The 26,631-nt window shown below is 40.3% G+C and overlaps 1 protein-coding gene and 3 non-coding genes across 5 annotated transcripts in view; all 4 read left to right on the top strand.

Moving 5' to 3' along the window:
- The first annotated feature begins 2,327 nt into the window (after positions 1 to 2,327).
- LOC100564477 (radial spoke head 10 homolog B2) overlaps positions 2,328 to 26,631 on the top strand; it is a 45,206-nt gene continuing 20,902 nt past the window's right edge. The window contains exons 1-11 of one of the 2 annotated variants that reach the window (XM_003227638.4): positions 2,328 to 2,518; positions 6,812 to 7,136; positions 8,626 to 8,701; positions 8,815 to 8,883; positions 10,239 to 10,412; positions 10,632 to 10,717; positions 19,129 to 19,249; positions 19,862 to 20,038; positions 20,340 to 20,481; positions 22,012 to 22,133; positions 22,351 to 22,540. In XM_003227638.4, coding sequence (XP_003227686.3) covers positions 6,895 to 7,136; positions 8,626 to 8,701; positions 8,815 to 8,883; positions 10,239 to 10,412; positions 10,632 to 10,717; positions 19,129 to 19,249; positions 19,862 to 20,038; positions 20,340 to 20,481; positions 22,012 to 22,133; positions 22,351 to 22,540 — 1,399 coding nt within the window. In that variant the 5' untranslated portion in view covers positions 2,328 to 2,518; positions 6,812 to 6,894. Of the gene's footprint in view, positions 2,519 to 2,956; positions 3,180 to 6,811; positions 7,137 to 8,625; positions 8,702 to 8,814; positions 8,884 to 10,238; positions 10,413 to 10,631; positions 10,718 to 19,128; positions 19,250 to 19,861; positions 20,039 to 20,339; positions 20,482 to 22,011; positions 22,134 to 22,350; positions 22,541 to 26,631 lie in introns of those variants that run through there. The other variant, XM_062964427.1, reaches the window with a different exon arrangement.
- On the top strand, positions 2,970 to 3,160 carry LOC134294250 (U2 spliceosomal RNA). The gene has a single exon (XR_010001215.1). It is a non-coding gene; the product is annotated as a U2 spliceosomal RNA (small nuclear RNA).
- LOC134294249 (U2 spliceosomal RNA) lies at positions 13,876 to 14,066 on the top strand. The gene has a single exon (XR_010001214.1). It is a non-coding gene; the product is annotated as a U2 spliceosomal RNA (small nuclear RNA).
- LOC134294248 (U2 spliceosomal RNA) lies at positions 25,746 to 25,936 on the top strand. The gene has a single exon (XR_010001213.1). It is a non-coding gene; the product is annotated as a U2 spliceosomal RNA (small nuclear RNA).

The following is a 26,631-nucleotide window of genomic DNA, read 5'->3' as shown; positions in this document are numbered from 1 at the left end:
CAAACAAATCTACAGACCCACCAAGAACATTTAATAAATGTCAGCTATAGCTTGCAGGGACGTGAGAGAAACCTCCCAGTAACACATCCGGACTGTTGGATTATGGTTGTATGTGTATGAAATCAAGTGTTTCTGCTGTTTTGCTAGAGTGTGTGTTTCAGCAATGAAACAGTTAACAGGAGGCTAGTTAGACTGACAGCCTGCTGTTGACTTATCAGGCATGATTTCCGGCCTTTGGAGGTCGGAACTTCCTTCTGACTGAGGAATGTGTTTTCTTACCTCTGTGTTGAGCGGTGCTTGCCGAGGCGAGAGGCTATAGAAGAATGCCAGCTCAGAGCGATGGATTTTGCTATGCTTTTTAAATATGTTTGTAGATATTGAAATAAATGTTTGGACTTCAGACTACATATGTGTTTGAGTTTGACATTTGAACAGAGGAATTGGTGTGGCAGATGATTGCAACCAATTCATCAGGGTGCTGGAGAAGATGATTGATGGAGTTTGGAGAAACCCACCCGGCACGTATCCTGATCCCCACGCTGACACAGGCATCCCCTGGGCAACGTCTATATAGACAGCCAATTCTCTCACACCAAAAGCTACCTGCATCATATATTATCATTAGAATCTTAGAATCCTAGAATTGGAAGAGACCTTGTGGGCCATCCAGTCCAGCCCCCTGCCAAGAAGCAGGAATATCGCATTCAAAGCACCTCCAATAGATAATAATTATTTTTAATATATCAGTACTGTATTACTATATTGCAATATAATAATAATAATAATATATTACCTTAAAACATTATATATATACTATATTTTATTAACATAGTACAGTATTCGTTTTATATATTGTTATATTGTACTATACCACCATACTGCAATACAATTAGTAACATTGCATGTAATATATAATATACAATTATTATATTATGATACTAGCTGTGCCCGGCCACGCGTTGCTGTGGCGTTGTCTGGCGGTGTTGGTGAGAAATTGTTGAGGTAGTGGTAGTATTGAATGTCTGTTATATGGTTGTCTTTATGTTTAGTATGCACACTGAAGTGGATTATATGGCAGTGTGGAGTCAAGATAATCCAGTTCAAAGCAGATAATATAAGATTCCAAATGGGTTATATAGCTGTATGGAAGGGCCTTGAGTCTACACTGCCATATAATCCAGTTCAAATCTGATAATCTGTGGAAGAGGCCTAAGTGAGGCCTAACTCTGCCTGTCCCCTGGGCTGAGTAGGTTGCTAGGAGACCAAGTGGGTAGAGCTTAGCCTTCAAACTGGCAGCAATTGGATAAAAACTATTATTCCTCTCCCTGTAATTAGGACTTTATTTTTCTTTTCTTTTTGTTGTATCAACCTAGAGCCATGAATGATGGGTTGTGTTGTCAAATTTCGAGGTTGGGGGGCCTGTAGTTTTGTTGTTTTGTCCGCTGCCCTGATGCCATCACTCTTTTATATATATAGATATAGGAGCCCTGGTGGCAGAGTGTGTAAAAGCACTGAGCTGCAGACCGAAAGGTCCCAGGTTCAAGCCCCGGGAGCGGCGTGAGTGGCCACTGTTAGCTCCAGCTCCTGTCAACCTAGCAGTTCGAAAACATGCCAATGTGAGTAGATCAATAGGTACCGCTCCGGCAGAAAGGTAACGGCGCTCCATGCAGTCATGCCGGCCACATGACCTTGGAGGTGTCTACGGACAACGCTGCCTCTTCGGCTTAGAAATGGAGATGAGCACCAACCCCCAGAGTCAGATATGACTGGACTTAATGTCAGGGGAAACCTTTACCTTTACCTATATTATGATATACAAGATAATCCAGTGCAAAGCAGATAATATAAGATTATAAATGGGTTATATAGCTGTGTGGAAGGGCCTTGAGTCTACACTGCCATATAATCCAGTGCAAATTAGATAATCTGTGGAAGAAGTCTAAGTGAGGCCTAAATCTGCCTGTCCCCTAACTGAAACCTGGCTGTCCTTTGGCTGAATTGGTTGCTAGGCAACCAAGTGGGCAGAGATTAGCCCTCTAAACTGGCAGCAATTGGATAAAAAAAATTATTGCTCTCCCTCTAATTTGGACTTTATTTTTCTTTTCTTTTTGTTGTATCAACCTTGAGGCGTGGATGATGGGTTGTGTTGTCAAATTTTGAGGTTGGGGGGGGGCTGTACATTTGTTGTTTTGTGAATTGCCATGATGCCATCACTCTTTTATATATATAGATCGATGGCCCTTGGGATCCTATATGGTAAACTGACCTTGTGTCAGTGATGCAAAAAAAGGGTGATTTCGAAGTCTTTCTATGCAATGCAAGACATTTAATTTGCAAGAGTACTAAATGGAAAGTGAAGGTGAACCAGTCAAAGGCTTCTTCCGGAACAGAAAAGCATGCTTTTTGGTCTTGGAATCTTCGGGGTTGCCATGGTTACCACCCGGGCCCAGAAAGTAGGCGGGGCTAAGGCGGAGCAGTTCAGCTGGCGGTTGCTGAGGGAGCCTGCGTTGGCCTCTCTGTAAGTAAAGCTTAGCACTTCATAGATATGATTTAATAATGATTTATTATTGTTGGCTAACACCAAAAACCCCTTCCCCCGCCTCTTCCCCTCAGTTATCAATATATACTTGCACTTGATAGGTAGAGAAAGAAATACTTGAAAGGCCGGCAAGGAATGAACACAATCACCACAGGGCTGCGCGGGAGAGAAAGTGGGCGGAGTCATGCAAATTTTACCAGTGGAAAAAGTTAAAAGTGGACAAGACGCGTAGAATATAGCATTAAATTGTCTCTATATGAATGTGTCCACTTGGGTGTTGGAAAGTATTGGGTTTGTGGCATACATTGGCAGGGGTTAGGGGTCGGATAGTTCAAAGACGTTTCCAGGCGCTTGTGCGTATTCACGGCTCTCCCAGTAAGTTGAAAGATCCTCGGAAGGAGGGACCTGGGCAGCTCGGAAAGCGTTTGGTATCGCTTCTCGGCCTTTTGGCTAAGATCAAGTGTAGTATCTGTTCTTATCAGTTTAATATCTGATACGTCCTCTATTTGAGGACTATATATTAAATGGATTTTTGGGCCTGGGAGATGGAATAGGGGCTTGCTCCATCCACTCCACGCATCGACCTGGTATTGCAGTGCCTCCAGGAACGGTGCACCTCCCTCTGGGAGGAATCTCTCTGGTGAAAAAATAGATGAGAATTGTGTTGTTGACTATTACTAAGGTTATAATTTCTGGATTACAGTAGAGTGACAGTTATCCCAAGATAAACGGGTTAAGCAAGATCTTGGATAACGAGGGATTGAGAAAAAAGCCTTAACATAAAATGACATTATGATTTTACAAATTAAGCACCAAAACATCATGTTTTACAAGAAATAGACAGAAAAAGCAGTTCAATACACAGTAATGTTATGTAGTACAGTAGAGTTTCACTTATCCAAGCTTCTGGATTATCCAAGCCATATTTGTAGTCAATGTTTCCAATACAGTAGAGTCTCACTTATCCAACATAAACGGGCCGGCAGAATGTTGGATAAGTGAATATGTTGGATAATAAGGAGGTATTAAGGAAAAGCCTATTAAACATCAAATTAGGTTATGATTTTATAAATTAAGCACCAAAACATCATGTTATACAACAAATTTGACATAAAAAGTAGTTCAATATGCAGTAATGCTATGTAGTAATTACTGTATTTACGAATTTAGCACCAAAATATCACAATGTATTGAAAACATTGACTACAAAAATGCATTGGATAATCCAGAACGTTGGATAAGCGAGACTCTACTGTATATCATGATATTTTGGTGCTAAATTCATAAATACAGTAGAGTCTCACTTATCCAAGCCTCGCTTATCCAAGTTTCTGGATTATCCAAGCCATTTTTGTAGTCAATGTTTTCAATATATCATGATATTTTGGTGCTAAATTCATAAATACAGTAGAGTCTCACTTATCCAAGCCTCGCTTATCCAAGTTTCTGGATTATCCAAGCCATTTTTGTAGTCAATGTTTTCAATATATCATATTTTGGTGCTAAATTCGTAAATACAGTAGAGTCTCACTTATCCAAGCCTCGCTTATCCAGGTTTCTGGATTATCCAAGCCATTTTTGTAGTCAATGTTTTCAATATATCATGATATTTTGGTGCTAAATTCATAAATACAGTAGAGTCTCACTTATCCAAGCCTCGCTTATCCAAGTTTCTGGATTATCCAAGCCATTTTTGTAGTCAATGTTTTCAATATATCATGATATTTTGGTGCTAAATTCGTAAATACAGTAGAGTCTCACTTATCCAAGCCTCGCTTATCCAGGTTTCTGGATTATCCAAACCATTTTTGTAGTCAATGTTTTCAATATATCATGATATTTTGGTGCTAAATTTGTAAATACAGTAATTACAGCACAACTTACTGCATATTGAACTACTTTTTTGTCAAATTAGTTGTAAAACATGATGTTTTGGTGCTTAATTTGTAAAATCATAACCTAATTGGATGTTTAATAGGCTTTTCCTTCATCCCTCCTTATTATCCAACATATTCGCTTATCCAACGTTCTGCCGCCCTGTTTAGCTTGGATAAGTGAGACTCTACTGTATTTATGAATTTAGCACCAAAACATTGCAACATTTACTACAAAAACAATGACTACTAAAAGGCAGACCGCCTTGGATAATATAAAATCTTAGATAAATGAAGCTTGGATAAGTGAGAGACTACTGTATTTTACTTCCTAATATTTCACTTGAATCTATGGCAGACATTTTCAGAAGTAATTAAGTACAGTAGAATCTCACTTATCCAAGCTTCGCTTATTCAAGCCTCTGGATTATCCAAGCCATTTTGTAGTCAATATTTTCAATATATCATGATATTTTGGAGCTAAATTTGTAAATATAGTAATTACAACATAACATTACTACGTATTGAACTACTTTTTCTGCCAAATTTGTTGTATAACATGATGTTTTGGTGCTTAATTTGTAAAATCATAACCTAATTTGATGTTTAATAGGCTTTTCCTTAATCCCTCGTTATTATTCAAGATATTTGCTTATCCAAGCTTCTGCTGGCCTGTTTAGCTTGGATAAGTGAGACTCTACTGTATGTGAGAAACTAGTTAAGTGGGGTTTACTGTATGTATTTGGAATGTCCAGGGAGAGAGAAGAAACTCTTGCCTGTTTAAGGAAAGTCTGAATGTTTCAATTGGGCCACCTTGATTAGCATTGAATAGTTTTTCAGCTTCAAAGTCTAGCTGCTTACTGTCTGGGGGAATACTATGCTGGGAACAGGAAAAGCACTGCAGACTACTCTAACCAGGGAAGTCAGCCATAGCAGAGCACTTGATGAACCTACCTAGACGCAGCATATTATTTGAGAGCACAGAAAATGCTGGACCGCTCTAACAATCACCATCTCAGACTATTGAAGCCATTGAAACCCACAAGCATGTGGACAATTTCAACAGACAGGAGGCAACCATGAAAATGAACAAAGTCTGGCTACCAGTATTTTTTAAATTAGGACAGGACAGTAAATAAAGTACAATACTAAAAAAAAAAAAAAAAACAGAATTCCAAACAGTAAATAATCAGGGCCAGCTGACATCTCCCAACAAAGAATTCCCCCAGGCAGGAAGTGGCTAGGCTTTGAAACTGCAAGGCTATATTGGACCTTTTAACGCTTCGGATGATTGTTTAATATTTTAATTATGTCTATTTTAAATCATGACTTGTTAATTTGTTTTTTAAATGCATTGATGTCTTAACTGTTGATTTTATGATATTATATTATTGTATTGGGCTTGCCCCCATGTGAGCCACTCTGAGTTCCCGTTGGGGAGATGGAGGTGGCATACAAAAATAAAATTATTATTATTATTATTATTATTATTATTATTATTATTATTATTATTATTATTCAATAGTAATCAAGCTGGCCAATTGCAATGTTCACACTTGCCTCAAGCAGTTCTTTTTCCCAACCTGAAGTTTCCACAGCTATGTAAACCCCACTTGGCTAGTTTCCAACAGACCTCACAACCTCTGAGCATGCCTGACATAGATGTGGGCAAAACATCAGGAGAGACTGCTTCTGGAACATGGCCAGACAGCCCAGAAAACTCATAGCAATCCAGATGAGTGTTAATAATACTGTATTCATTTATTTGGTATTCCAAACTTTGGTTTCCAACATGGGTGGGTATATATATTAGGTATATATATATATCCCACAGAGGGGCAATTGGATTTTTTTTTTGTTCTACAGTATTGGCCTCATATATAGTATATATATTTGGTTCTATTGGCCTCATATATAGCCTTCGGTGAGACAGTCATTAGCTAATCAGCCCCAGATGGTTTTTTAATAATCTATCCTGTATTTATTATGTCCTTACCATTTATGTGTTTTAAATGCAACTTTTACCCTTGTTGTTTCAGTTGACTGGTTTTTAACTGTTATAATTTTCTTGCTTCATATTGTATTACTGTTTTTATCTTTTTATATTGTGATTCGTATTATGTTGTTGTTTGTTTGGGCCTCTGCCCCATGTAAGCCACCCCGAGTCCCCGCAGGGAGATGGTGGCGTGGCGGGGTATAAATAAAGTTTATTATTATTATTATTATTATTATTATTAAAATATATATTACGATCATACACATTTTTTAAATTAAAATAAATTAGAATGTCCAGGGCTTCAGCTGGTGACAATGAAGAGTACGAAAGTCCACTCATAGAGAGAAGTCGAAATAGTTAAGAAAGGATTATTTTTGCATTACAAGCATATGATTCTCACAGGTTCTTGCCAAAGACGTGCCACGAAGTGGGACACTGAAGTGCATGCAAACGGCAGGAAGGCCTGATTCGGTAGCCTCGCAGGGATGGGTAAAGATAAGAAGAAAGACAGCAAAAAAGGAGAGAAGACTTTGGCCCCGCCGGCACGTAATGCATCCCTTGACGCTGGCAGCTCCCTACAGACAATTTTGCCAGCAGGGAATCAAGTGGACGAGCAGCTGGCGACTTCTTTGTTGGCCAAGGAAGAGCCCAAAGAGCCGGAAGTGGTGCCGGTCCCGGAGCCCATCGAGTACGAGGAGCCCATCCTCACAAAGCTCATTGTGGAAAGGTAAGACTATTGCTGTATCTCAGGCATGGGCAAAGTTGGAACTCAAAAACGCAGGTGCCTATAATCTACAGAGCAACGTAAAAAAAGGAAAGTATGGTATTTAATATGTAAGTACTGTAGGTGATGTAATATCTTCTATATAAACAACTTTTAGTGGCACTTGTTATACAAGCTGCAAATGAAGGGAATTATGGTGTTGTATTTAACATCAATATAAACTGGGTTTGGCTAGAAACAGTGGTAGATCATAGCCCCGTCCTTATGGAATCTCTTACGTTTAGTAGTGGTATATATTGCAATGAATACTTTACTCAAGGTATCCACTATTTGTGTTCTCATTCACTACATTAGTGTAGTTCTTAACACAAAGGAATACACTTAGCAACACTTGCAAAGGTATTATGGAAAAACTATTCCTATTTATGGTTTAAGTGCCAATATTGTCAAATAGAAATAAAAACCAAAGTCTTATAGTTGACTTGATAACAATCAAAATTGCTGTCTCAGTATTGAATCGAATCAAATAAACAGTTCTTAACATGCAGATGTACAATAAGGCAACCCTTCACATAAGCCTTAACATAAAGCTGTTGTAGTCTCTAGTTTGATTTCAATCTTGTCAAATCGAGTAAATGAGAAATAAGTAGAATCTACTGCCCTCTTGATAGTGTTCTCAAGTGTTGCTGGAGCTTGGAAAAAGATAGTTCAGTAATGTCGGGTTCTCTTCTCCCAGTTGTGCTGTGGGTCCGTCTCCCAAAGGAAAAGCACCAAGACATGCTGGTAGATTCCAACAGATTTTTATTGTACCAAATGCCAGAACCTTCTTTTGGCCCACATATATAGGGGCTCCTACATACCAGAGGGTAATTGAGATTTTATGGCCGGCCTGTTTTATGGCTGGCATCTGTTCCTTGTCAGCCAACCAGAGGTGTAATGGATTGGAGATCATTGCAAGTAATTAATATAACATCTGTATAAGTTCTTCTTAGAGTAGCTCCTGGATACCAGTCATCTAACAATATCTTTAGGGTTAGATGAATAGGTCGTTGTTTCTAAGTGTTGATACCAATCCGTTGTAGGGTATCTGGGATGGCCAAGTGATCTGTGGTGCCAGGGATGGTTACGACTGGTTTCCCGGGTATAGGCCAGTTTCGTTGCTTCTTCAGGTAAACTAGTCTTCCCACTGTTTGTTTGGGTTAAAGAGTGGTGAGGCTCTGCCTTCTCAATTCTTCTATACATATAAAAATAAAAAGAGAAACTATCTAGTATACACTTCAAAGGTAAAATAAAAGTAATATATACCATACTTGAAATAGACATGTTGAAAAACACCCCAATAGGAATGGTGGGAGTTAGGAATGGTGGGAGTTGAAGTCCAAAACACCTGCAGGGAGGGCCCAACTTTGCCCATGCCTGGTTTAACATAAGGCCCAGTGTTGTCTTGGATCTGGATTGAACCCTGATTGGGACTGGTTTGTTTTCCTTGTAGCTACGAAGGTGACAAAGTCCGTGGATTGTACGAGGGAGAAGGAACAGCATATTTCCAAGGGGGCAATGTATATAAGGTGGGTATGTTTCATTTTCAGCTGCATGGTATTGAAATGCTTTTAATGTCACCCCTTTGTGCTTTTCGTACTAGTAGAAGTATTGATGATCAAATCTGTCTTTCCTTTTCAAGGGCATGTTTTCCGAAGGCCTCATGCACGGACTAGGTACTTACACTTGGGCTGATGGAGTGAAGTACGAGGTAAGGCAGCATCAAATGGATTCACCTTAGAGCTTGCAAATATGTTATTATATATTTTATATCCGCTACCACCAATTATTAAATATGTTTTTATTTTAAACGCTGCCACCAGGGGTAAAGATGTTTATAATGCGGCCACCAGATGTCAAGGGGATCCTCAATTCTTGCTACCACTATAGGAATACGTAGCCACTAGCTACTTAGAGAGGAGACTTTTAAATCTTGGTTTTTCTTTCTTCTTGTTGTTTATTCTTGATGAATATGTGTATATATGACAGAGACTGAGATGTTTGAGAGAACAATAACACGTTTATTGAGGCACAAGCTTAATGGTTACAATAACTTTTCTTCTTCGAGGCACTTTGACTAACAGTTGCAATAACAGAATGAGGTGATTCAAACTTTCTAAAATGTCACTTCTTTCTCCACTGCTTTAACCTGCAGTCACCCTGTGAATTACAATCACAAACTATCTGTTCCTTATCTGGACACAGACTACCTTAAAATAAGCCACCAAACTTATTTTAAAATTGGCTCAAAATCAAACATTTGAGCCACCCTGATCCCTCAACCAGAATCAGTCTTCCCGGTACCTCATAAGGGCACGGACTCTAAAAACCAACCTTTCCTGTGGTTCTCTGACCACAGACTGAGTTGCCCTCCAAATTCTACTCTCTCTTCAGCTAAACGCAGTTGGCTCCGCCTACTTCTCCATGGCAACCAACTCATGGTGCAGAGTAACTGAAATATTAACCCTTTTTAAAACACAGTTAAACATGGCATCTGTAAACTAAAAAATCACACTTCATTACAGAGCTGTTGTTCTCTTTTGCATAGAGCTTTGCTTCTGGCTACCTGCTCCTTTGGAGGCTTTCCAGAAGAGGCTGGGTGGCCATCTGTCGGGACTGGTTTGATTGTGCTTTTCTGCATGGCAGAAAGGAGGTCAGACTGGATAGCCTTTGAGGGTCCCTTCCAACTCTAGGATCCTTGGTAGAATAATAATACTGATAATATTACCATAAAATTATATAGTATAATATATTAATTTAATTGCTAATATTGTGCTATGCTAATAATATATTGTATGTACATTTGATTTGTAAGCCGCTCTGAGTCCCCTTCGGGGTGAGAAGAGCGGCATATAAATGTAGTAAATAAATAAATAAATAGAATGGGAATGATTTTTCCCCCACCACAACTGCAGGTGAAACATCAGGAGAGAATGCTACTGGAGCATAGCCATACAGGCCAAAGTACGCACAGGAACCCAGTGATTCCGGTCATTTAAAGCTTTGACAAGATGAATAGAAACTTCTTTGTTCTGGCAGTGAGTCTTTCTTGTCTGTGGATTTTAGGGAAACTTTGTCAAGAACCTGCAGATGCAGCACGGCATCTACACTTGGCCCGACGGCAGCATCTACGAAGGGGAAGTGAAGGCTGGCATCCGGCACGGCTTTGGCATGTATAAGTGTGGCACGTACCCTGTATCCTATATCGGCCAGTGGGTCGATGGCAAGCGGCATGGCAAGGTAATGTACGCAGAAGCATCGCCTAGGTCAGGCACGGGCCAATTACGACCCTGCAGGTGTTTTGGACTGCAACTCCCACCATTCCTAACAGCTTAAGCGGCTGAGAGGGAAAAGGAAGGGGCCTGAGGCTGTTAGGAATGGTGGAAGTTGCAGTCCAAAACACCTACAGGGTCGTAATTGGCCTATACCTAATCTACACTATCATAATTTCATTTCCAGGGCACCATTTACTACAACAAGGAAGGCTCCTCTTTTTACGAAGGAGACTTCGTATACAATGTCAAAAGCGGATGGGGGATCCGATGGTGAGTTCCCCCCCTCCCCCCCAAGGATTCAAACGCTTCTACTAAAAATTTGGAATTTTCCAATGCCAGCCCCTATATAAATGGGCCAAAGAGAAGGTTCTGGTATTCTGTACAAATTGTCAGGTTCTCTTCTCCCAGTTGTGCTATGGGTCAGTCTTCCACCAGAAAAAGCACCAAGACACACGCTGGTAGATTCCAACAGGTTTTATTGTACAGAGTACCAGAACCTTCTCTTTGGCCCATTTATATAGGGGCTCTCACATACCAGAGGGTAATTGAGGTTTTATGGCTGGCCCGTTTTATGGCTGGCATCTGTTCTTTGTCAGCCGACCAGATATGTCAAAGATTGGAGATCATGACACATGCTTTATCAATGGTTCTCAACTTGTGAGTCTCCATATATTTTGGCCTTCAACTCCCAGAAATCCCTGGCTGAGATTTCTTGGAGTTGTAGGCCAAAAGACCTGGGGAACCACAGGCTGAGAACCACTGCTTATGTATCGATGTATTCCTCCAAAGATAATTGATAATACAGTAGAGTCTCGCTTATCCAACATAAACGGGCCGGCAGAACGTTGGATAAGTGAATATGTTGGATAATAAGGAGAGATTAAGGAGAGAAGCCTATTAAACATCAAATTAGGTTATGATTTTACAAATTAAGCACCAAAATATCATGTTATACAACAAATTTGACAGAAAAAGTAGTTCAATATGGAGTAATGCTATGTAGTAATTACTGTATTTACGAATTTAGCACCAAAATATTGACTAAAAATGTGTTATTTATTTATTATTTTATTTATTACATCATTTCTAGCCTGCCCTTTTCACCCCTCAGGGGATGCAGGGCAGCTTACAACATGAACATATACATTAAAACAATTTATATCACATTTAAAAATCCAATTAGATTAAAAATTACATTAAAATTGAGAGCTTACATTAAAACCCTGCATAGTTATACATACAAATAATCCAAATAACCCAGAACGTTGGATAAGCGAATGTTGGATAAGTGAGACGCTACTGTAGTATTATAATGTAATACAATGTAATAATACACTATTATCATTGTATATTACATGTAATATTGTGCTATGCTAATACAGTAGAGTCTCACTTATCCAACATTCGCTTATCCAACATTCTGGATTATCCAACGCAGTCTGCCTCCTGCTCGGATCCACAGCTTTTTCTCTAGACAGCAAGGACTGAATATTTTACAGATTTAATTTTTGACAATATTGTTACTGTATGTTAATTTTATGCAATTCTATTCTTTATTTGTAATCAATTTTTAGTAGTCAATGTTTCTATAGTCAGTGTTTTCAATACATTGTGATGTAAATACAGTAATTACTACATAACGTTACCATCTATTGAACTGCTTTTTCTGTCAATTTGTTGTAAAACATAGTGCTTAATTTGTAAAATCATAACACAATTTGACGTTTAATAGGCTTTTCCTTAATCCCTCCTTCTTATCCAACATTTTTGCTTATCCAACGTTTTGCCGGCCCGTTTATGTTGGATAAGTGAGACTCTACTGTAATATTATACTGTAATACAATATAATAATAATAATACACTATTATAATTGTGTATTACTGTACATGTAATATAATATTATAATTGTATAATATTATATTACATGTAATATTACCAATAATATTGCAATATAGTGGTATAGGGTTAGGGTTAGGGTTGTAATGCTTATATTGTGCTATGCTAATAATATAATACGATATTGTATATTGTATGTACATATAACTTGTAAGCCGCCCTGAGTCCCCTTCGGGGTGAGAAAAGTGGGATATAAATATCGCTAATAAATCTATATATATAAAAGGAGAATGGCATCGCTCCACCGAGCAAAACAACAAAACTAAAGGCCCCCCAACCTAGAAAATTGACAACACAACCCATCATCCATGTCTCTACGTTCTTACAAACAAACTGCACACCCCTAACTTCCATGGGGCCAAAAAACCCCCAAAAACTGGAATGCACCCCTTTGAGACCCACCTTGATTGACACTAAACAGCCTTGAAGCTTCAAAGCCAGGCTGCCTCCTAGGCCACAGCAATAAAAACAAAAAACAAAAAAACCCCACTTCAGTGTGAATTTTAAACCATTGTGTAGAAGGGGCCTCATATAATCCTGTTCCAGGCAAATCATATAACATTATCAATATAATGTATAATAATTACTGTGTTCTAATAACAGTACACAACAATATAATCTCTAAAATCATGACACTAAATAAACAACAACACTCAGAACACAGGGAAATTCCACATAGGAAACAACAAGGCCCAGCTAACACCTCCCAACAAAGGATTCCCTCAGGCAGGAAGCAGCCAGGCTTGGAAGCTACAAGACCATTCAGTGCTAAACAACTTAAATAATCACACCCAACTAACACGTCCCAGTAAAGGATTCTTCCAGGTACTAACCAGGCAGACCTTGAAGCTGCATGCCTATTCAATGCTAATCAAGGAGATCCATGGCAACACCTCCCTCAACCAGACAACAGTTCTTTCTACCACACTGCACGTTATTCTACACATATATCAACCCCTTTCTGGCCCACCTTGATTAACACTGAACAGCCTTGCAGCTTCAAAGCCAGACTTTGGAAACCACGAGGCTACTCCATCTCATTCAACCTGGCCTAGCATGGATACCCTATGTAGAAAACGACCAGGCTTTCAAGCAGCGAGGCTATTCACTGCAATTCCAATTGGCCACAGCAACGCGTGGCAGGGCACAGCTAGTAAATACATAAAGATCTGGGTGAAAAGATTCACATCTTTTCTGTGCAGCAGTAAGAATGACTTGAAAGAGTAAACAATGCAAGGCTTCACGGGAGATAAAGTGGGTGGGATCATGCAAATTCACCCACCAATGGAGAGACAGGAAAAAGTCAAACCTCCACAGTGAACAAAAATACGTAAAATCTAGGATTAAATTGTCTCTGTATGAATGTTTATACTTGGGTATTAAAAATTATTTAGTTTGTGGAGCACATTGGCAGGGGTTGCCGAGCGGAGAGTTCAAAGACGTTTCCAGGCGCTTGTGCGTATTCACGGCTCTCCCAGTAACGTGAAAGATCCTCGGAAGGAGGGACCTGGGCAGCTCGGAAAGCATTTGGTATCGCTTCTCGGCCTTTTGGCTAAGATCAAGTGTAGTATCTGTTCTTATCAGTTTAATATCTGATACGTCCTCTATTTGAGGACTATATATTAAATGGATTTTTGGGCCTGGGAGATGGAATAGGGGCTTGCTCCATCCACTCCACGCATCGACCTGGTATTGCAGTGCCTCCAGGAACGGTGCACCTCCCTCTGGGAGGAATAAAATTGGTGCAAAAATAGATGAGATTTCAAGCTTTGGTGCTTCTAATGTAATACATTATGTCCCTGTTCCATTATTTTTTTCACTGGATTTCTCTAGTGTATTTCTTTATTAGCTTAATTACCCATTGATGCTGTAAGGTCTTTTGTAATGCCATTTATCTATCTATTTATATAAAAGAGTGATGGCATCACGGTGACTCACAAAAGTACAGGCCCCCCAACCTCGAAATTTGACAATACAACCCATCACCCATGCCTCAGGGTTGATACAACAAAAAGAAAAGAAAAATAAAGTCCTAATTAGAGGGAGAGCAATAATTGTTTTTATCCAATTGCTGCCAGTTTAGAGAGCTAATCTCTGCCCATTTGGTTGCCTAGCAACCAGCCAAGGGACAGCCAGGCTTCAGTTAGGGGACAAGCAGATTTAGGCTATCTAATTTGCACTGGATTATATGGCAGTGTAGACTCAAGGCCCTTCCACACAGCTATATAACCTATTTATAATCTTATATTATCTGCTTTGCACTGGATTATCTTGACTCCACACTGCCATATAATCCACTTCAGTGTGCATTTTATACAGCTGTGAAGAAGGGGCCTCATATAATCCAGTTCTAAGCAGATAATATAAGATTATCAATATACAGTAGACTCTCACTTATCCAACATAAACAGGCCAGCAGGATAAGTGAATATATTGGATAATAAGAAGGGATTCAAGAAAAGCCGATCAAACATCAAATTAGGTAATCGTTATATAAATTAAGCACCAAAACATCATATTATACAACAAATTTGACAGAAAAAGTAGTTCCATGCGCTGTAATGCTATGTAGTAATTACAGTAGAGTCTCACTTATCCAACACTCGCTTAGCCAACGTTCAGGATTATCCAACGCATTTTTGTAGTCAATGCTTTCAATGTATTGTGATATTTTGGTGCTAAATTCATAAATACAGTAATTACTACATAGCATTACTGTGTATTGACCTACTTTTTCTGCCAAATTTGTTGTCTAACATGATGTTTTGGTACTTAATTTGTAAAATCATAACTTAATTTCATGTTTAATAGGCTTATCCTTAATCCCTCCTTATTATCCAACATATTCGCTTATCCAACGTTCTGCTGGCCCGTTTATGTTGGATAAGTGAGACTCTACTGTACTGTTTTTACAAATTTACCACTAAAATATCACAATGAATTTAAAACACTGACTATAAAAACATTGATCACGAAAAGGCAGACTGCGTTGGATAATCCAGAACACTGTATAAGCGAATGTTGGATAAGTGAGATTCTACTTTAATATGAAATAATTACTGGGATAGAATAATGCAGAACAATATGTCTAAAACCAGGACAGTAAATAAACAGGGGAATTCCACAAAGGAAACAAGCAGGGCCAGCTAACACCTCCCAACAAAAAATTAACTCAGGGAGGAAACAGCCAGGCTTTAAAGCTGCAAGGCCATTACATCCTAATCATTTTTCCTAATTGCAGCATTCATACTTGCCTCCAACAGACAAAAAAAAAAACAATCAGAAATACTGTATATTCACAACCTTTAGGAAATAATATCCCCTGATGGCGCAGTGTGTTAAAGCACTGAGCTGCTGAACTTCTGAAGGCCGCAAGTTTGAATTGGGGAGCGGAGAGAGCCCCCACTGTTAGCCCCAGCTTCTGCCAACCCAGAAGTTCAAAAACATGGAAATGTGAGTCCATCAATAGGTACTGCTCCGGCGGGAAGGTAACGCCGCTCCATGCAGTCATCCTACATGACCTTGGAGGAGTCTATGGACAACACCGGCTTTTCAGCTTACAAATGGAGATGAGCACCAACCCCCAGAGTCAGACATGACTGGACATAACGTCAGGGGAAAACCTTGACCCTTTACCTTAACTACCACCGATTCCTCAATACTTTATTTCCCATTCCACCAGACTTCGCCACAGCAACGTGTGGCCGGGCACAGCTAGTCTATATATATAAAATGATAAAGTTGTTTGCGCAGCTCTGCTCACTTGGTCTCCTAGCACCCCACTCAGCCCAGGGGCCAGGCAGAGTTAGGCCTCACTTAGGCCTCTTCCACACTGCCTATAAAATACAGATTATCAGATTTTAACTGGATTATATGGCAGTGTAGACTCAAGGCCCTTCCACACAGCTATATAACCCATTTATAATGGACTTAATGTAAGGTAAAACCGTTACCCTTTACCTTAACTACCACCAATTCCTCAATACTTTATATCCCATACCACAATACTTCACCACAGCAACGCGTGGCTGGGCACAGCTAGTGTATTATAAAGTAGTGATACTTGGGTTCACGGTGCTCTTTGATTGCAGGTGAACTACAATTCCAAAGATCTGGGTCCATTTCCTCCAAACCCTACCAGTATTTAAAGTTGGCCTTGTTGGGTATGCCTGCCAAGGTTGGTCCACTTCCATAGTTGGTTGGGTTCACAGCACTCTCTGGATGTGGGTAAACTATAACTCCCAAAATCCAGGGCCCAACCTCCCAGAAAATCCAATATTTTCTGTTGGTGATGGGAGGGATCTGTGTCCTGTCATTGGCAGGAGTCAAAGGGCTCTCTGAGAGATAGAACAATCTTGGAAGTTGCCCAGAAATACACATATACAGACAGACAAACATACAAACACATATCCACTATTTATTTATTAGTGACATTTATATCCCGCCCTTCTCACCCCGAAGGGGACTCAGGGCGGTTTACAGGAGTATATACATACAATATATTATATTATATGACTATATTGCAATATTATTAGTAATATTATACTATTATTATATGTATAGACTAGCTGTGCCCGGCCACGCATTGCTGTGGCGAAGTCTGGTGGTATGGGAAATAAAGTATTGAGGAATTGGTGGTAGTTAAGGTCAAGGGTAAACGTTTTCCCCAGACATTAAGTCAAGTCGTGTCTGACTCTGGGGGTTGGTGCTCATCTCCATTTCTAAGCCGAAGAGCCGGCGTTGTCCGTAGACTCCTCCAAGGTCATGTGGGATGACTACATGGAGCGGCGTTACCTTCCCGCCGGAGCAGTACCTATTGATGCACTCACATTTGCATGTTTTCGAACTTCTGGGTTGGCAGAAGCTGGGGCTAACAGTGGGGGCTCTCTCCGCTCCCCCAATTCAAACCTGTGGCCTTTCGGTCCAGAAGTTCAGCACCTCAGCGCTTTAACACGCTGCGCCATCAGGGGATATTATTTCCTAAAGGTTGTGAATATACAATATTTCTGATTGGTTTTTTTTGTTTGTTGGAGGCAAGTATGAATGCTGCAATTAGGAAAAATGATTAGGATGTAATGGCCTTGCAGCTTTAAAGCCTGGCTGTTTCCTCCCTGAGTGAATTTTTTGTTGGGAGGTGTTAGCTGGCCCTGATTGTTTCCTGTCTGGAATTCCCTTGTTTTCAGAGTGGTGTTGTTTGCGATATTTTATGTGCTTCTACTGTCTGTGACCCTGAGAAAACAGGATTTGCCAGACTTTGATGATGGGAATACTTTGTTGGGAGGTGTTAGCTGGCCCCGATTGTTTCCTGTGTGGAATTCCCCTGTTTATTTACTGTCCTGGTTTTAGAGATTATATTGTTCTGCATTATTCTATCCCAGTAATTATTTCATATTAAAGAAGAATCTCACTTATCCAACATTCGCTTATACAATGTTCTGGATTATCCAACGCATTCTGCCTTTTCATAATCAATGTTTTTGTAGTCAGTGTTTTAAATTCATTGTGATATTTTAGTGGTAAATTTGTAAATACAGTACAGTAGAGTCTCACTTATCCAACATAAACGGGCCGGCAGAACGTTGGATAAGCGAATATGTTGGATAATGAGAAATTAAGGATAAGCCTATTAAACATCAAATTAAGTTATGATTTTACAAATTAAGCACCATCATGTTAGACAACAAATTTGTCAGAAAAAGTAGTTCAGTACACAGTAATGCTATAGAGTAATTACTGTATTTATGAATTTAGCACCAAAATATCACGATATATTGAAAGCATTGACTACAAAAATGCGTTGGATAATCCAGAACGTTGGATAAGCGAGACTCTACTGTAAATACTACATAGCATTACTGCACATGGAACTACTTTTTCTGTCAAATTTGTTGTATAATATGATGTTTTGATGCTTAATTTGTATAACGATTACCTAATTTGATGTTTAATTGGCTTTTCCTGAATCCCTTCTTATTATCCAACATATTCACTTATCCTGCCGGCCTGTTTACGTTGGATAAGTGAGACTCTACTGTATATTTCTAATCTTAAATTATCTGCTCAGAACTGGATTATATGAGGCTCCTTCTTCACAGCTGTATAAAATGCACACTGAAGTGGATTATATGGCAGTGTGGAGTCAAGATAATCCAGTGCAAAGCAGATAATATAAGATTATAAATGGGTTATATAGCTGTGTGGAAGGGCCTTGAGTCTACACTGCCATATAATCCAGTGCAAATTAGATAATCTGTGGAAGAAGTCTAAGTGAGGCCTAAATCTGCCTGTCCCCTAATTGAAACCTGGCTGTCCCTTGATTGCTAGGCAACCAAATGGGCAGAGATTAGCCCTCTAAACTGGCAGCAATTGGATAAAAAAAATATTGCTCTCCCTCTAATTAGGACTTTATTTTTCTTTTCTTTTTGTTGTATCAACCTTGAGGCGTGGATGATGGGTTGTGTTGTCAAATTTTGAGGTTGGGGGGCCTGTACTTTTGTTGTTTTGTGAATTGCCGTGATGCCATCACTCTTTTATATATATAGATAGATGATAGATACAATATAGATATAGTCATTTTTTTTTTAATTTTGAGTGGTCCCATTAGAAAATGCATACAGATTTGGGTAAACTATAACTCCCATCATCATCTGTCATTGTCACCAGTAGTTAAAGTTGGTCACTATGGGTCTGTGCCAAGTTTGGTCTAGATCCTCCATGGGTGGAGTTTATAGTGCTCTTTGCATATGGTTGTTGCAGAATTAGCACTCGGTTCATTTGTCTTGTAGTTACAAATCCGGAAACCTCTACGAAGGCCAGTGGGAGAGGGACATGCGCCATGGATCGGGACGGATGAGGTGGCTGACCACGAACCAGGAATACACTGGGAAGTGGGTGGATGGAATACAGGTATTTATTTATTTATTTATTTACAGTATTTATATTCCGCCCTTCTTTCTCACCCCGAAGGGGACTCAGGGCGGATCACATTATACACACATAGGGGAAACATTCAATGCCCATAAACACATCAAACAGAGACCGAGACAGACAGACACAGAGGCAATTTAACCTTCTCCTGAGGGGATGTTCGATTCTGGCCACAGGGGGAGCAGCTGCTTCATCATCCACTCTGATGGCACTTCCTCATTCCAGGTCATAAATTAGTTAAACTTGCCTCCCCACTTTTATAAGTGGTACCTTATTTCCTACTTGATAGATGCAACTATCTTTCGGGTTGCTAGGTCAGCAACGAGCAGGGGCTATTTTTTTTTAATTGACGGGGGCTCACCCCGCCACGGGCTGGCCTCGAACTCATGACCTCATGGTCAGAGTGATTTTGCAGCTGCCAGGTAGGCCTACATCAAGGGGCTCATGAGAGGGATGGCCATCTGTCGGGACTGGTTAGGTGGTGTCTTTATTGCAGGGCCCAAGTTTGCCCATGCTTGGGATAGATAGTAAGGGAATGCAAAATAAACAATTTTGCCTTTAATGAACAGCGTGATGTTTCTCCTTTCTCAGCATGGTTTTGGGACCCATACTTGGTACCTGAAGCGAATTCCTGGCTCACAGTATCCCCTGAGGAACGAATACGTGGGAGACTTTGTCAACGGGGACCGCCACGGATGTGGGAAGTTCTTCTTTGCCAGCGGAGCCATGTACGACGGGGAGTGGGTCTACAACAAGAAGCACGGCATGGTAGGCAGCGGCGTTGGGTGTCTGGACGGCCCAGTAATAATAATATAATAATAATAACAACTTTATTTTTGTATCCCACCTCCATCTCCCCGAAGGGACTCAGGGAAAACTCACAGCAACCCATTGAGCATTAGATTTCAGTAAATAGACTATTTCATGAAAATCTTTCATTTATATTTCCATTGCCTATTTCACATAGCCAGGAAATAGGATCGTGGGCAGAATTATGTTGGTCGGGATTTTGTAAGATGAGAAGCAAAACTAGGAAGGATTTTCATGCTCGGCTCCTCTTTCCCTTTAGGGAAAGCTTGTGTTCAAGAACGGACACGTGTACGAAGGTGAATTTATATACGACCACATCGCCGAATATCCCACTTTTCAAATTGACATCATGAATATACAGGATTTGAGTGGCATTCGAACCAAGAGTCCCTTTGGCACAGGTGAGTGAGTGTCTCCTTGGCTTAATAATAATAATAATAATAATAATAATAATAATAATAATAATAATAATAATAACCTGCTTTGATTGAAGTCAAAAATCAGAAACTCCTCAAAGCACAGCAGACAAAAAACCAGTACAAGAAAACCACACTACAAACTAGAGCTGACAGCTGGAAAGTTCCTTGACAAAATTGAAGGAAAAGCTGATAAGGAGAAGACCTGGCTCTGGCTCACGAATGGGACCCTGAAGAAGGAGACAGAAGGCCTGATCCTTGCAGTCCAGGAGCAAGCCATCAGGACAAAGGCAATTCAGGCCAAGATCGAAAAATCAGCTGATGACCCAAAATGCAGACTGTGCAAGGAAACCGACGAAACCATTGATCATATCCTCAGCTGCTGTAAGAAAATCGCACAGACAGACTACAAACAGAGGCACAACTACGTGGCCCAAATGATTCATTGGAACTTATGCCTCAAGTGCCACCTTCCAGCAGCAAAGAACTGGTGGGATCACAAACCTGCAAAAGTATTGGAAAATGAACATGCAAAGATACTGTGGGACTTACAAATCCAGACTGACAAAGTTCTGGAACACAACACACCAGACATCACAGTTGTGGAAAAGAAAAAGGTTTGGATCATTGATGTTGCCATCCCAGGTGACAGTCGCATTGACGAAAAACAACAGGAAAAACTCAGCCGCTATCAGGACCTCAGGATTGAACTTCAAAGACTCTGGCAGAAACTAGTGCAGGTGGTCCCGGTGGTGATTGGCACACTGGGTGCCGTGCCAAGATCTCAACCGGCATTTGGAAACAATAGACATTGACAAAATCACGATCTGCCAACTGCAAAAGGCCACCCTACTGGGATCTGCACGCATCATCCGGAAATACATCACACAATCCTAGACACTTGGGAAGTGTTCGACTTGTGATTTTGTGTTAGGAAATCCAGCATATCTATCTTGTTTGAGGTGTCACAATAAAATATAATAATAATAATAATAATAATAATAATAATAATAATAATAATAATAATAATAATAATAATAATAATAATAAGTTTATTTGTATCCCGCCACCATCTCCCCCGGGTGGGACTCGGGGTGGCTCACAGAAATTTCAGATACAAAATAATAACAATGTACAATACATCAATAAACAATAAAATGCCCGAATAATATTTAAACATTGACCAGAAAAATGGAACACACTTAGAAAAAGCATAGAATTAAAAACAGTGAGGTTGTAATGGTAGATTAGCAAAGTGCACATTTATAAGTTGCAAACTCAAAAACATAGATAAAGTGCACAGGCTTGGCAGAAAGTGTGAGATTAGCACAGGCCTGGGCAAACTTGGGCCCTCTTTCCATGTTTTTTGGACTTCAACTCCCACAGTTCCGAACAGCCTCAGACCGCATGCAGAAACTCTGTAACCCTGACTGGTATTTTGTTTGTTTTGTTTCTCTTTGTTTGTAGTTAGAAATGTTCCATGTTGATTTCTTCCCCCTCTTTCTCACTGTGCAGAGAGCATCAAAGTGGTGGATGGCCCCGGTGGTTCCTCGACCTTGGGAACAAATATTGAGATAGACATTTCCTCGTTGTTGGCTGTATTTCCAGAAAAAGACCGGAAAGAAGAAATCAAGCAGGTGCGCACTGTTTCCTACCAGTGAAAAGTTGAAGAGAGAAGAGTAACAATAGTAATGATAATAACAATAACAACAACAACAACAAATAAATAAATAAATAAATAAAACATTAAGATCTCGGATCCTGCCTGATCTTGCAAACTAAGCAGGGCTAGATTTGGTTGGTATCTGGATGGGAAAAAAAGTCTCAAGGCCCTTTTCCCTCTTTTCCTTCCAGACGGAATTTGCTGTGTTGAGGCACATCTCCGAGCTGAGAAGGATCTACACCTTTTACAGCAGCCTGGGCTACGACCTCTCGGTCGACAACACCTTCCTGATGACGAAGCTCCAGTTCTGGCGTTTCTTAAAGGACTGCAGGTTCCACCATTGCAACCTCACTCTGGCCGACATGGATCGCATCCTGAACGGTTTGTGCCTCCCATCTCAGCCCTTTTTCTGAGCAGATTTGACGTGATGATTCCAAAAAAACGCATCAATTTCCACCAGTCAGCTTAGTTTCTGAGATACAGAACATAGGCCATATTCCAGTTGCTTGCCCATACAAAACCACAACAACTGTATCTAAGTCACTAGAGTAGATAAAGTCTAGCTAAATCAGTTTTCTGAATCAGTGCCCCAAAGAATCCTAGAAATAGGCCTAAAAACAAAGGCACCAATAATAATAATAATAATAATAATAATAATAATAATAATAATAATAATAATAATAATAATAATGTGTTGTCAAGGGCTTTCATGGCCAGGATCACAGGGTTGTTGTATGTCTTTCGGACTGTGTGGCCATGTTCCAGAAGTATTCTCTCCTGACTTTTCGCCCACATCTATGCTAGGCATCATCAGAGGTTGTGAGGTATGGATAAACTAAGAAAGGAAAGGAAAGAATATATATCTGTGTAGAGTCCAGGGTGTGGCAAGAGTCCTTTGTCACTGGGAAGCCAGCATTAATGTTTCAGTTAATCACCCAATTAGCATTGGAAAGGTTTTGTCTCTTGCCTGGGGTCATCCTTTGTTCAGTCATTACCTGTCCTCTGCCCTCAGAGTGTTGGTTCCCATCTACTGTTTTGATTTTAGAGTTTTTTAATACTGGTAGCCAGATTTTGTTAATTTTCATGGTTTCTTCCTTTCTGTTGAAGTTGTCCACATGCTTGTGGATTTCAATGGCTTCTCTGTGTAGTCTGACATGATAGTTGTTGGAGTGGTCCAGCATTTCTGTGTTCTCAAATAATATCCTGTGTCCAGGCTGGTTCATCAAGTGCTCTGCTATGGCTGATTTCTCTGGTTGAGTGAGTCTGCAGTGCCTTTCATGTTCTTTGACTCTTGTTTGGGCGCTGCGTTTGGTGGTCCCTATGTATACTTGTCCACAGCTGCATGGTATCCGGTAGGTGTTACGGTACCTATTGATCTACTCACATTTGCATGTTTTCGAACTGCTAGGTTGGCAGGAGCTGGGGCTAACAGCGGGCGCTCATTCCGCTCCCGGGATTTGAACCTGGGACCTTTTGGTACACAAGTTCAGCAGCTCAGCGCTTTAACACACTGTGCCACCAGGGGCCCCCAATAAAATATTAGAATAATATTTGTGTTCATTTCTTGCCACCCTTCCAAGTGGCCCGTGGCACTGAATATCAACAAACCTCATTACACAGTCCAACAAAATTATTATTATTAATTATTAATAATATTCAATAAAATAAAATAAAAATATTATTAATAATTAATAATAATAATTTTGTTGGACTGTGTAATGAGGTTTGTTGATATTTAATGCCACTTGCCACTTGGAAGGGTGGCAAGGAATGAACACAAACACCACAGGGCTTCACAGGAAAGGCAGTGGGCAGGGTCAAGCAAATTTTACCAATGGGTTGTCGAGGAAAAAGTTAAAAGTTGACAAAATGTGTAAAATCTAGCATGAAATTGTCTCTATATGAATGCATCCACGTTTGCTCATTTTTTATTTGAGCTCCCTTTTTGTTTTGTATCTTACATGTTTCAGAAATTTATTGTTTATTTACTTTCATGATGTTGATGTTTACATTTTCCCGTGTGATCTCTATAGTCTTTCGACTTAGTTTCTCCCCAATGTGTTCCTCCTGCTTTTCTCTCTATTGTGCTATAGGATTTGTGATTTTCCAGTTTTCTGTCTCTGATGTTTCTTGTTTCTATGCTTTTGTGAGATCTTATTCTTTTCAAAGAATAGAAAATTTGTCACTTTTTACGTTCATTTAATTGTATACTGTTTTTGAGGCATCGAATAGTTGAAATGTTGTAAATAATAATAGGTAAATAAAGATGGGAAAAACTGGCTTTGTGAACCAAACTGAGATTGCGTTTCTGTGAGCTTTCCAGGCTGTATGGCCATGTTTCAGAAGCATTCTCTCCTGACATTCTGCCCACATCTATGGCAGGCATCCTCAGAGGTTGTGAGGTCTGTTGGAAACTAGGCAAGTGGGGTTTAGATAACTGTGGAATAATGTCCAGGGTGGGAGAAAGAACTCTTGTCTTAGGCAAGTGTGGATATTGCAATTGGCCAGCTTGATTAGCATTGGATGGCCTTGCAGCTTCAAAGCCTGATTGCTTCCTGCCTATGTGAATTCTTTGTTCGGAGGTGTTAGCTGGCTTTGATTAGTTTCAACAGAAAGGAGGAAACCATAAAAATGAACAAAATCTGGCTGCCAGCATTAAAAAAAACTCTAAAATCAGGACAGTAAATAAAGAGCAACACTCAAAATACAGGGGAATTGCAGACAAAAATCAATCAGGGCCAGCTAACACCTCCCAACAGAAGATTCCCCCAAGCAGGAAGCAACCAGGCTTTGAAGCTGAAAGGCTATTCAATGCTAATCAAGCTGGCCAATTGCAACATTCACACTTGCCTCCAGTTTTTTCTCCCACCCTGGACATTATTCTACAGATATATAAAACAGACCTCACAACCTCTGAGGATGCCTGCCATAGATGTGGCTCAAACGTCAGGACTAAAGGCTTCTGGAACATGGCTATACAGCCCAGAAAACTCACAGCAACCCAGTGATTCCGGTCATGAAAGCCTTCGACAACACATGATACTGAGACTGTGGCATATTGCAAATTTTATGATTTTTCGTATAACTGACCAGAGGGATTTCTAATGGAAATCTGGACAGTGTCTGGAAGGCCTGAATCCATTTAAAAGTCCAATCCTGTTCCTAGATGTTCAGAACTAAGCCTTTAGTTCCCTCTTTTTGTCCGAAAAGGTTCATGTCCTTATCAGTGCCGCTGTGCTGTCCGCCGTAGAAATGACTTGAAAGAATTGCAAAGGGTTAATGAAAGCGTAGGGCATTATGGGAAAGGCAGTGGGCAGGATCATGCAAATTTCACGCCAATGGGGAGACAGGAAAAAGTCAAACCTCCACAGTGAACAAATATACGTAAAATCTAGGATTAAATTGTCTCTATATGAATGTTTATACTTGCGTGTTAAAAAATATTGGGTTTGTGGCGCACATTGGCAGGGGTCGCCGAGCGGAGAGTTCAAAGATGTTTCCAGGCGCTTGTGCGTATTCACGGCACTCCCAGTAACGTGAAAGATCCTCGGAAGGAGGGACCTGGGCAGCTCGGAAAGCGTTTGGTATCGCTTCTCGGCCTTTTGGCTAAGATCAAGTGTAGTATCTGTTCTTATCAGTTTAATATCTGATACGTCCTCTATTTGAGGACTATATATTAAATGGATTTTTGGGCCTGGGAGATGGAATAGGGGCTTGCTCCATCCACTCCACGCATCGACCTGGTATTGCAGTGCCTCCAGGAACGGTGCACCTCCCTCTGGGAGGAATCTCTTTGGTTGAAAAATAGATGAGGTTTCTAGTTTTGGTGCTTAGTAAACTTCCTTCTCATGTAATACATTATGTTCTCATTCCATTATTCTTTTCACTGGATATCTCTAGTACAGGGGTCCTCAAACTTTTAAAGTGGAGGGCTGATTCATGGTCTGGACCAGGGGTCCCCAAACTAAGGCCCGGGGGCCGGATGCGGCCCATCGAAGCCATTCATCCGGCCCCCACAGCACAAAGGCAGAAGGGGGTTGGGCTAAATGACCCAAGAGGTCTCTTCTTCTCTTCCAACCTTTATTATTATTATTAACATTAAGGCTGGGTGACCATCTGTCAGGGGTGCTTTGCTTGTGCCTTTGGTGCACAGAGGCAGACGAGGGTTGGACTTAATGGCCCAAGGTGTCTCTTCCAACCCTCTTTATTAATTATTATTATTAACATTGAGGCTGGGTGGCCATCTGTCAGGGGTGCTTTGCTTGTGTTTTCAGTACACAAAGGCAGAAGGGGATTGGACTCAATGGCCCAAAGGGTCTCTTCCAACCCTTTTTAAATTATTATTGCTATTACTATTGTTATTATTATTATTAACATTGAGGCTGGGTGGCCATCTGTCAGGGGTGCTTTGCTTGTGCTTTTGGTGCATAGAGGTAGACGAGGGTTGGACTTAATGACCCAAGGTGTCTCTT

This window comes from Anolis carolinensis, unplaced genomic scaffold (genome assembly GCF_035594765.1).
Source record: "Anolis carolinensis isolate JA03-04 unplaced genomic scaffold, rAnoCar3.1.pri scaffold_13, whole genome shotgun sequence".
NCBI lineage: Eukaryota > Metazoa > Chordata > Lepidosauria > Squamata > Dactyloidae > Anolis > Anolis carolinensis.
This window is presented reverse-complemented; position numbering and strand designations above follow the sequence as displayed.